This window comes from Coregonus lavaretus, assembly GCF_964263955.1.
Source record: "Coregonus lavaretus genome assembly, chromosome: 7".
NCBI classification, from domain to species: Eukaryota; Metazoa; Chordata; class Actinopteri; order Salmoniformes; family Salmonidae; genus Coregonus; species Coregonus lavaretus.
In genome coordinates, this window is record NC_139994.1 from 40555704 (window position 1) to 40567793 (window position 12090).

The 12090-nt window shown below is 48.6% G+C and overlaps 1 protein-coding gene across 1 annotated transcript in view; it reads left to right on the forward strand.

Annotated features, from left to right (window-relative positions):
- Positions 1–12090, forward strand: part of ppp2r5b (protein phosphatase 2, regulatory subunit B', beta) — a gene marked incomplete at both ends in the record, with an annotated part of 63741 nt that overhangs the window by 25705 nt on the left and 25946 nt on the right. The window contains 5 exons of the mRNA XM_084165262.1: positions 5547–5743; positions 6203–6304; positions 6560–6652; positions 6822–6952; positions 7158–7217. Of these exons, the coding sequence (XP_084021388.1) occupies positions 5547–5743; positions 6203–6304; positions 6560–6652; positions 6822–6952; positions 7158–7217 (583 nt within the window). The remainder of the gene's footprint in view (positions 1–5546; positions 5744–6202; positions 6305–6559; positions 6653–6821; positions 6953–7157; positions 7218–12090) is intronic.

Below are 12090 nucleotides of genomic sequence, written 5' to 3' on the forward strand. Positions count from 1 at the left end.
AGTCTGTGTTGCCCAGCGACAGCCCCAAAACATCACTGCTCTAGAGGAGATCTGCATGGAGGAATGGGCCAAAATACCAGCAACAGTGTGTGAAAACCTTGTGAAGACTTACAGAAAACGTTTGACCTGTGTCATTGCCAACAAAGGGTTATATACCCTTTGTTGGCAATGACACAGGTCGTTTTCTGTAAGTAAGTTTCTCAAAAGTATTGAGAAACTTTTGTTATTGACCAAATACTTATTTTCCACCATAATTTGCAAATAAATTCATTAAAAATCCTACAATGTGATTTTCTGGATGTTCTTTTCTCATTTTGTCTGTCATAGTTGACGTGTACCTATGATGAAAATTACAGGCCTCTCTCATCTTTTTAAGTGGGAGAACTTGCACAATTGGTGGCTGACTAAATACATTTTTTTTATTTACCACCACAAACTGATGTTGGCACTAAGACCGCACTCAATGAACTGTATACAGCCATAAGCAAACAGGCTACAGATTAAATAACTTATGATGAACTTCACAGGGTGGTGAAAGTGCACGGTGATCTTAATGCTCCTTTCCAATAAATATTGAGTGTCTAATTCTGGTGACATGATGATAGATGCTTGACTGCTTGGATGCCATAATAATGTCATCATGTAGACTAGCCTACCCGCACTGTATCTGCGAGTGTTGGCTAGAGCGCAAGTGCCAAGACCAGTGTAGGCACATCTGTGTAGGCACATCTGCTAACGTAAGCGAAAAAGTACATTTTGTGTGCACTATGTTATCACGCACTGATTGTTATCCGCAACAAGTCTGTTTGGTGGAAACACACCATTGGTGGGAAAATTCAAATATTTTCTTTATGTGGATTTTTGAATATTCACATGAAAATCTGTTGCCAAATGAAGGGAAACCTAACTTCTGTTAATCTCGACAAACATAAAATACATCCCTCCCTACCATGTAGGCCTATCCAGTATCGAAGGCTTGGTTTGACAATCTCCAAATGTCATTAAACCTTTTGGTGTTTTGTAACAGATGTTTCTTTCCATTTATCAAATGGCTGCTACACAGTTTTTAATGCTGTAAATATATTTTGGACGAACGTGCGCAGGTAGCCTACAGGAGACTTTTGAAGTAGCCTAATCAGATTAAAACATTGTGACTGGTTGTGTTTATGCCACATATAAAAGGTAAAAGTTAAATGACAAATCTTTAGGCTATATTAAAGAGTTAGGTTCTAGGTGTGCGAGGAGTAGACGTACGGATTGGAGATTACTAAGCTTTCCTTAATAACTGGGCCTGCTGGGAGGATATGGCTGTGTTTACACAGGCAGCGCAATTATGGTATTTTTTTCCCTAAATGGTCTATTGACCATTCAAATCAGCTCTGAAAAAGATATGATGTGAAAATGTATAATGTGATTGGTCAAAAGACTAATTAGTGGAAAAAATATCAGAATTAGGCTGCCTGTGTAAACGCAGTTTATGTGGTCACATTATTATAGGACGACTTGGGAGAATGATGATCCGCAACAGACAGCATATCTCAGTATCAGAAGTAAAAATACAGCCAGACCGGCCTGCTACTGTCCCTTTCTAGACCTTATCGAGTGATTCAAATGGAATGAAACATTCAAATCACAGGGCTTTTGCGCCATTATTCAAAGTACATTTTCACTGCAGCCTAGAGTAGAATTTTGTACTCACTTGAAAACAATAACGCAATTATTCATTGCATTGTGTAGTTGTATGTTAGTCTAGGTAGGATTATTGTCTTGTCAAAAAGATCAATAGGGGATCTTTCATGCGCAATGACGCACCTGGCCTCTCCTCTGTCTATCAGCTATTCCTATTTGTTCTTGTCATATTGAAAACTGGTGCAGCTTTGAATGATTTTATGTGTGGTATGAATGCTAGTTAGCCTATTGCAGATCTGGACATATACGATCCACCTACCACTATTGTCACTATGAATGGTGGATAGAGGGCAGGATAGACAGTTAGACTGGTAGACCATATTGACCTGGTGGTATAGTAATAGTTAGCGCACACAAAAGCATAGTGCATAAGGGATGTACCAAAACACCTTGATATAGGTGCGGTGCATGCAAGTAGATGAGGAAATGTGACTAGGATGGAAGAAATTATATAGTAAAACCTGCAAAAGGGACAATGTAAACCAGGGAAAAACCTCCTCTGTGCCCAATAAAAAACCACACATCCCTCCCCAAAGCAAAAAAAAAACTTAGACCCACCCCAGCCCAGTACATTTCGAATTGTCTCTTATGTGGTGATGCTGTGTTGAGATGCAAGACACCATTTCCCGAAAGGGACATAATAAAGAAATTATGATTCTATATCTTCTCTATCTCTCTCTCTCTCTCTCTCTCTCTCTCTCTCTCTCTCTCTCTCTCTCTCTCTCTCTCTCTCTCTCTCTCTCTGTCTATCTCTCTTTACCTCTGACTCTGTCTCTCTCTGTCTCTTTCTCTCTCTCCCTCTCTCTCTCTCTCTCCCTTTCTCATTCTCTCTCTCTCACTGCGTCATAATGTGGGTGAGGTTAGACAGTGAGAGAGAGAGGGAGGAGGGTGGCAGCTAAAATAGAGCGTTTCGTCGTCACACTCACACACACACACACACACACACACACACACACACACACACACACACACACACACACACACACACACACACACATACATACACACACACACACACACACACACACACACACACACACACACACACACACACACACACACACACAGCCAAAACAGAAAAAGTGTTATTTAAAGACAAGAGCAGTAGTTGCTCATCTCATTTAGAAAGCCACAGAGAGAAGGAGAAAGAAAGGGAGGGAGGGATGGATGGAGGGAGAGGTACCCAGGGAGATGGAGGGAGGAAGGGGAAAGAGAGGTGAGAGACAGAAGAGCAACAGAGATGATGTCATCCTTTAACCCAGTATACCTCTCCCTTCTCTCTCTCTCTCTCTCTCTCTCTCTCTCTCTCTCTCTCTCTCTCTCTCTCTCTCTCTCTCTCTCTCTCTCTCTCTCTCTCTCTCTCGCCCTTTCCCCCATCTCTCTCTTCTCCCTCTCTCTGTGGCAGTACTATATTTAGCTCTGTCTGTCTGTGTGTGTGTGTGTGTGTGTGTTGCCGGGTGTCTGAATCAGTGATGCTTCTTCATGTCTGCCCCTTAAAGATGTCTGCACACCTTTAAACTCCCTGTCTTTTTCACATTATTTCTCTCTCCTGCCCTTTTGCTCTCTAGCTCTCTCTCTCTCTCTCTTCTCTCTCTCCCTCTCTCTCCCCTCTCTCTCCATCCATGTTTCCACAAACTCACTGTCTCCAATTTAATTTATATTTTTCTGCCACTGTGCTCCGGAAGCTACAATATGTACACTTACAAAAAAGGGTTCCAAAAGGGTTCTTCGGCTGTCCCCATAGGATAACCCTTTGTGGTTCCAGGTAGAACTCTTTTGGGTTCCATGTAGAACCCTGTGTAAATCTCTCTCTCCTCTCTCTCCCTCTCTCTCTCTCTCTCTCTCTCTCTCTCTCTCTCTCTCTCTCTCTCTCTCTCTCTCTCTCTCTCTCTCTCTCTCTCTCTCTCTCTCTCTCTCTCTCTCTCTCTCTCTCTCTTATTCTAGTTCGCTCCCCCTCTCTCTTCACCCCTTTCCCTAGCCCCCTCCTCCTGTATCCTTAATGATACCCTATTCCCTATATAGTCCACTACTTTTGAACAGGCCTATGGGCACAATTCCTTTCCTTAATACTGTAGCCCAGGGATGGGCAACTTTGATGGGGATGGGGGCCACAAAAAATGTGAAGTCATCATGACGCGATGCAGTGGCTCGCGGGTCTGCGTACCCACATCAATACCCACACATGCAGTCAAGTGATTTGTGCAATAAATATATTTGTGCAGTTAAACTACTTAACTAAATGCAGGGCTGGCCCTTACCTTTTTAACATTTTACTGGCCCGTGTCTTGATGGCGCAGATAAATGTTTTAGTACATTTAAAGGACATGTTAAAGTACATATTTTGCCATGGGGTGGAGAGACATTTTTGCAATTCTATAACACATTTCATACAATTCTACTAATTTTGCCATGACTTATGCCATGTTAATATGATATCTGAGTGAGAGTGACTAACAAAATCAATTGGGGCCCCCTGGAGGTCAGGGCCCCTGGGCATGTGCCTTGCGTGCCCTGTCGATATTTGGCCATGATTACTAGTTGGCCATGATTACTAGTTCTAACTTACCAATTAAAACATTGTTAGCTGACATGGCTAATTGAGTGACTGTCAGTGACTGACATACTGTAACAATAGAAAAACTGCTGATGCACAACCACATTTTTTAATTGCATATTATGTATTATACTATTCTAATTCTCAACAGTAAGTTGAGACCCAGACTGAGGTCGGGCCCCCCGTTTTTGAAAATCGACTCGAGGGCCTCAGTGGGCCGCCAGTTGCCCATCCCTACTGTAGTCATACTCCCTTGCTCTCTCTCTCTCTCTCGCTCTCTCTCTCTCTCTCTCTCTCTCTCTCTCTCTCTCTCTCTTTCTCTTTCTCTCTCTTTTCCCTCCCTTTCTCGATCTGTTCTTTCTGGTTCCTAGTTCGGCTCTTCTTCATACAATTACTCTCCATTAAAAACGGATTAGATTTCTCCTTCATAGTCTGACTATGGAGGGAGAGAGAGGAATGGATGGAGGGAGAGAGGAGGGAGAAAAGGATGGAGGGGTGAGACAGAGCTCTACAGTTCGACCATTTTACTCGCATATGCACTTAAATATTTTGCTGTGCGACCTGGAAGTTCTATTTAGGAGCATCAGTGAGGCACATTTTTGGGTGGATTCTAGCGTTAATATCTAAAATATTTTTCATTGTGCTCCTATTTTTTGTTTTGTGCGCCTACATTTTCCAACAATTTTTCAACACATGCTCCTTATAAAAAAGGTCAGCGTAGAGCCCTGTGAGAGGGAAGGAGGGTTGGGGGAGAGGGTTGGAGAGGTGCAAAGAGGAAGAGGGATGGATGTACACTTTTGAACATTTAGACTTTGAACATTTAGTTCAAGGGTTTTGTGTTACCTTGATGTGATCAAAAGGTGCAGCCTGTTGGTTGAAAAGGTTTTGACTGTTTGCAGGAGTGTTGTGTGTTTAACCTGTCCCTCTCTCCATCCCTCTCTCCGTCCATCTCTCCATCCCTCTCACCGTCCCTCTCTCCATCCCTCTCACCGTCCCTCTCTCCATCCCTCTCACCGTCCCTCTCTCCATCCCTCTCTCCGTCCCTCTCTCCATCCCTATCACCGTCCCTCTCTCCATCCCTCTCACCGTCCCTCTCTCCATCCCTCTCACCGTCCCTCTCTCCATCCCTCTCACCGTCCCTCTCTCCATCCCTCTCACCGTCCCTCTCTCCATCCCTCTCACCGTCCCTCTCTCCATCCCTCTCACCGTCCCTCTCTCCATCCCTCTCACCGTCCCTCTCTCCATCCCTCTCACCGTCCCTCTCTCCATCCCTCTCACCGTCCCTCTCTCCATCCCTCCCCAGATGCCCCTGTGGCAGAGCTCCATGACCTGTTCTGTAAGAAGCTGCAGCAGTGCTGCGTCCTCTTTGACTTCCTGGACTGTGTGGCAGACCTGAAGGGGAAAGAGATCAAACGAGCTGCGCTCAACGAACTGGTGGAGTCTGTTGCTACAAGCAGAGGAGTTCTGATAGAGCCACTCTACCCAGAGGCTATTAAGATGGTGAGAGAGATGGAGAGAGGGAGGGAGGGGGAGGCGGTAGGGAGAAGAGAGTGTGAGAGGAGAGAGGGATGGAGGGAGGGAGAGGGGGGAGAATAGGAGAGGAAAGGGGGTGGAGAAGGGATAGAGAGGAGTAGAAGATTGGAGAAAGGGAGAGATGGAGGGATGAGAGGAGGTGGGGAGATGTAAAGACCTCTTCAACTGGAGTGTAAACTAAAATAAAGGATTGGTTGAAGGAGAGAGAAAGAGGGAGGAGAGGAAGAGAGGGACAGGACAAAGGAAATAGATAGATAGCGTTTGAGAAAAGAGAAAGGGTTATGAAGTTTCTATTCTCTTATTTTTCCTCCTTTTCCTTTCCTCCTCCCTCCACCTCTCCTCTCTCCACCTCTCCACCTCTCCACCTCTCATCTCGTCTCCTCTCCTCTCCTCCTTCCATCCCTCCATCACTCTATCCTCTTTTAGATCTCAGTGAATATCTTCAGGACGTTACCTCCCAGTGAGAACCCAGAGTTTGACCCGGAGGAGGATGAACCCACTCTAGAGGCCTCCTGGCCACACCTGCAGGTACACGCATGCACACACACACACACACACACACACACACACACACACACACACACACACACACACACACACACACACACACACACACACACACACACACACACACACACACACACACACAACACGGGCAGTCATACGATTAGTAACAGACTTGAAATCTATATCTGTGAAGATGATTCCATGTATCATCCTCAGTCTTAACTCTGTCTTAACTGTGTGTGTGTGTGTGTGTTCTCTGTGTGTCTGTTTTCTCAGCTGGTGTATGAGTTCTTTCTGCGTTTCCTGGAGAGCCCAGACTTCCAGCCCTCCATGGCCAAACGCTATGTCGACCAGAAGTTTGTTCTTCAGGTAAAAAGCTATTTCTTCTGTCTCTGTTTGTGTATTACTCAGACTCTCTGGGTTCTCTATGTCTGCATTTTGATCATTTATCTCTCTTTCTCTGTGTGTGCCTGTCTGTATGTGTGTGTGTGTGTGTGTGTGTGTGTGTGTGTGTGTGTGTGTGTGTGTGTGTGTGTAGCTGTTGGAATTGTTTGACAGTGAAGATCCGAGGGAGAGAGAGTACCTCAAGACCATCCTGCATCGTGTCTACGGCAAACTGCTCGGCCTGCGGGCGTACATACGCAAACAGATCAACAATATCTTCCTCAGGTACCACACACACACACACACACACACACACACACACACACACACATACGCTCAGGCAGACACGCACGCATGTACATACTCACACACTCACTCACGTGCAAACTCACACAGACACTCATGCAGACTCACACGTAAACCCAACACACACACACAAATTGAAATATTGCAAATTATGCGTTTGTGTGCCTTGTCTCTGTTCTTCCAGGTTTATCTATGAGACTGAGCACTTCAACGGTGTGGCAGAGCTACTGGAGATTCTGGGCAGGTGTGTATCATCTTGTATCACACACTCTTTACCCTCTATGGGGTGCAGGCCCTCAAGTTCTGTTAGATCAATACATGTCCCTGATTGGTTTTCCCTTTGGGAAAGGTCTATGCACTCTCTAGAGCATTGTTTCTTATTCCTGTTCCTGGAGACTTAAAGTGGTGCGTATTTTAGTTTTTTGCCCTAGCACTACACACCTGATTCCTCTAATCAAGTCATTATTACAGTTTTTTTTCGATTGCTAACAAGCATTGTTCAATACTGCGGATACATGTGCAAAACTCTAAATACAGTTATCAAAACAACATGCAACTTGGCAATGCACATCCTATATGTCACAAAAGCAAATCTTTCTACCAAATAAAAGCTAACAGTCTCTCACGACATGCACACTTTGTCATTCATAATATCATGACCTACAAAACAGCTAAAATGTGTCAATTTGTCTTTAATATCATATTTTTTTAGATGAACCAACAGTCATTTTTACATAAGAGTGGCAAACCTGTACTGTATAGAATGTCCTCAAACAATCACCCACAAGGACAAGGGGGCAGAGGGAACACTTATACACAGACTAATGAGGGGATTAGAACCAGGTGTATGTGATTGACAAGACAAGACAAATGTGATGATGATAATTGGGGCGGCAGTGGTTAGTAAGCCGGTGACAACGAACGCTGAAGCCTGCCCGAACAAGGAGGGGAGGCAGCCTCGGCGGAAGTCGTGACAGTACCCCCCCTTGACGCGCAGCTCCAGCAGCGCGCCGACCCCAGCCTCGGGGACGTCCAGGAGGACGCGTGGCAAACCTGTACTGTATAGAATGTCCTCAATACGGTAATCAGGGGGGAGTAACAACCTATAAGTGACCTCGTTGATTCTCCTCAGGACTTTGAACGGCCCCACAAACAGCGGGCTCAGCTTCCGGCAGGGCAGGCAGAGGGACAGATTCCGGGTCGCGAGCCAGACCCGATCCCCCGGTACGAAGACCGGGGGCCTAAATGCAGTGACGGTCAGCGTTGGCCTTCTGAGGTGAATGTGGGCAGCGTCCCACGCCTCCTCCACGTGCCGAAACCAGTCATCCACCGCAGGAGCCTCGGTCTGGCTCTGGTGCCACGGTGCCAGAACCGGTTGGTAACCTAAAACACATTGGAATGGTGTCGGAGAGAGTTCTGGGCATATTCTGCCCATGGCAAGAATACCGACCACTCCCCCGGCCGGTTCTGGCAGTAGGACCGCAGGAACCTACCCACATCCTGATTTACCCATTCCACCTGCCCATTTGACTCGGGGTGGAACTCTGAGGTCAGGCTGACCGAGACCCCCAGACGTTCCATGAATGCCTTCCAGACCTTGGACGTGAACTGGGGACCTTGGTCGGACACTATATCCTCTGGCACCCCGTAGTGCCAGAAGACGTGAGTAAACAGGGCCTCCGCAGTCTGCAGGGCCGTGGGGAGACTGGGCAGAGTATGGAGGCGGCAGGACTTGGAAAAGCGGTCCACAATGACTAGGATGGTGGTGTTACCTTGGGAGAGGGGAAGATCGGTCAAAAAATCTATACTAAGGTGAGACCATGGTCGTTGTGGAACTGGTAAAGGTTGTAACTTACCCACTGGGAGGTGCCTAGGTGCCTTACTCTGGGCGCACACCGAGCAGGAGGAGACGTACACCCTCACGTCCTTAGCCAAGGTAGGCCACCAGTACTTTCCGATCAAGCAGCGCGCTGTATGACCGATACCTGGGTGACCAGAGGAGGGTGACGTGTGTGGAGGCCGGGAGTATGGGGGTGTTGTCTCTGGGCCTCTCCTCTGTGTCATACAGCTGGGACAGTACGTTCACGTTCTTCGTGCCCGGAATGTATGATAGTGTAAAATCAAACCGGGTGAAGAATAGGGCCCACCTGGCCTGGCGAGGATTCAGCCTCCTCGCTGCCCGGATGTACTCCAGGTTAGGGTGGTCCGTCCAGACGAGGAAAGGGTGTTTCGCTCCTTCGAGCCAATGCCTCCACACGGTCAAAGCTCGGACAACAGCCAACAGCTCCCGATCACCAACGTCGTTGTTCTGCTCCGCCGGGCTGAGCTTCTTAGAGAAGAAGGCACAGGCAGGGGCGGAGCTTGGGTGGCGTGCCTGAGTGTTGGGACAGGACAGCGCCTATCCCTACCTTGGACGCATCCACCTCTACTACGAACGGTAGTGATGGATCAGGGTGGGCCAGTACCGGGGCTGAGGTGAACAGACCCCGCAGTCTCCTGAAGGTCAGCCTCAGCAGACCAGGCCCACCCTTCAACAGGGATGTAATGGGAGCTGCGACCTTGCCAAAACCCCGGATAAACCTCTGATAGTAGTTGGCAAAGGAAGCGCTGCACCTCCTTAACCGTGTTTGGAGTCGGCCAATTACGCACGGCTGAAATGCGATCTCCCTCCATCTCCACACCTGAGGTGGTAATGCGGTATCCGAGGAAGGAGACAAACTGCTGGAAAAACATACACTTCTCTGCCTTGGCATAAAGGTCATTTTCTAACAGCACTTTGCGAACCAGGGACACATGCTCAGCGCACGTAGTGGAATACACCAGGATGTCATCGATGTAGACCACCACACCGCGACCAAGCATGTCCCGAAACACCTTGTTCACAAAGGACTGAAAGACGGATGGAGCATTCATCAAACCGTAGGGCATCACCAGGTATTCATAATGCCCTGTGGTTGTGCTGAATGCTGTCTTCCACTCATCCCCCTCCCGAACACGCACCAGGTTGTATGCACTCCTGAGATCTAGCTTAGTGAAGAAGCGCGCCCCATGCATTGACTCAATCACTGAAGGAAAGAGGGGGAGAGGATAACTAAATCTAATCGTCTCCCTGTTCAGTGATCGATAATCAATGCACGGGCACAGACCGCCGTCTTTCTTCTTCACAAAGAAGAAACTTGAGGAGGCGGGTAAAGTGGAGGGACGTATATACCCCAGGCCGAGGGACTCGGTGATGTATGTTTCCAAAGCCTCCGTTTCAGCCTGCGACAGCGGGCACACATGACTCCTGGGAGGTACAGCGTCTACCCGAAGGTATATCGCGCAATCCCCCGCCCGATGAGGTGGTAATTTAGACGCGTGCGCCAAATCGAGGTATTCAGGGGGAATACGCACGGTGGAGGTACCGTCTGGACTTTCCACCATGGTTGTACCAATGGAAACACCTAGACACCTACCTTGACACTCTCGCGAACACCCCGTGAGAGCCCTCTGCGTCGTTGTGGAGTGCTAGCCAAGGGATACCTAATACCACAGGGAAAGCAGGAGACTCAATAATCGAAAAAAATAACCTGCTCACAATGTGTCTCCTGGGTGATCATGGTGACTGGTATAGTGACTTCCGTAACAAACCCGGACCCCAATGGTCGACTATCAAGTGCTCTGATGGGGAGTGGAATGGATATGGGAACCAATGAAATGCCTTGGCCATAAAGTTCCCAGCTGCGCCTGAATCGTCTAGCGCCTTACACTGGGGAACTACCATGTGATCGGGAAAGTGGATAGGTAGGGTACAGTGCGCAGCAGAGGGCTCTGAACAAGTGTGGGTGTTCGATACCTAGTGTGATGCGAGAGTGCCCTGCCTGCCGCCTCCAGGCCCAAAAGAACGTTGACTACGACGTGTGGTGTACTGTCCCTTCGTGCCACCAGAGTGGCACTGTCGCTTTCTTCCTCCGCTCTCTCGGACAGCGGCTCCACCCAGCTCCATCAGCTCGGGAGCCGAGTCGTCCGGGGTGGAAACGGGCAGACCCCTACCAGGACGTCCTCTAGCTGCCAGCAGGTTGTCCAAACGAATGGCCATGTCCACCAGTCTCGTGAAGGACAACATGGTGTCCCGGCAGGCTAGCTCCCATCGGACATCCTCCCACAGATGGCAACGGAAATGGTCGATCAAGGCCCGCTCGTTCCACCTGGACCCCGCTGCCAGAGTCCGAAACTCCAACGCGAAGTCATGCGCGGTCCTCGTCCCCTGCCTCAGGTGGACCAGCCGCTCGCCCGCCTATCGACCCTCGGGCGGGTGATCGAAGACCACCCGGAAGAGGCGAGCGAACTCCCCGTAGTCCTCCAACGCGGCTCCTCCTTCGTTCCACACCGCGTTGGCCCACTCCAGGGCTTTCCCACAGAGGGAGGAAACGAGGACGGACACCTTCTCCCGCTCCGATGGCGCCAGCCTGATGCTGGAGAAGTAAAGCTCTAGTTGGAGGAGGAATCCTTGGCAGAGCGCCACCGTCCCATCGAACGCCCGTGGTCGGGATATCTGGATCCCTCCGGGTGCTGGGGTGTAGGTGGCTGGATCCGGTTGACCAGCTGGTGTTGACAAATCGGGTCCTGTCCTCTCCAGGCGTTGGACGACCTGAAGAACCCGATCCATCGCTTCCCCCACGCTGGCCAGCATCGGGGAATGTTCCTGGACTCGTGCCACGACTTCAGGCATGCGCTCTTCTCCCGCTGACTCCATAGCAGGTGGGTGATTCTGTGATGCGTGTGATGGAAGGAGTCAGGCGCAGGAGGGTAGTCACCGAATACAGAGTTTATTCCTTCGTTACACAAAATACACTGGAATAGCGACAAACGAAACAGGCACAGGGGAAACTATCTACCCTGGCAGTACACTGTAACAGTATCTCCATACAATACATAGACACAGGGGAATCATCTACCCTGGCAACAAAATGGTATGAGTAGCTCCACGAGCTACACTACTCTCACATTCAAACAATCACCCACAAGGACAAGGGGGGCAGAGGGAACACTTATACACAGACTAATGAGGGGATTAGAACCAGGTGTGTGTGATTGACAAGACAAGACAAATGTGATGATGATAATTGGGGTGGCAG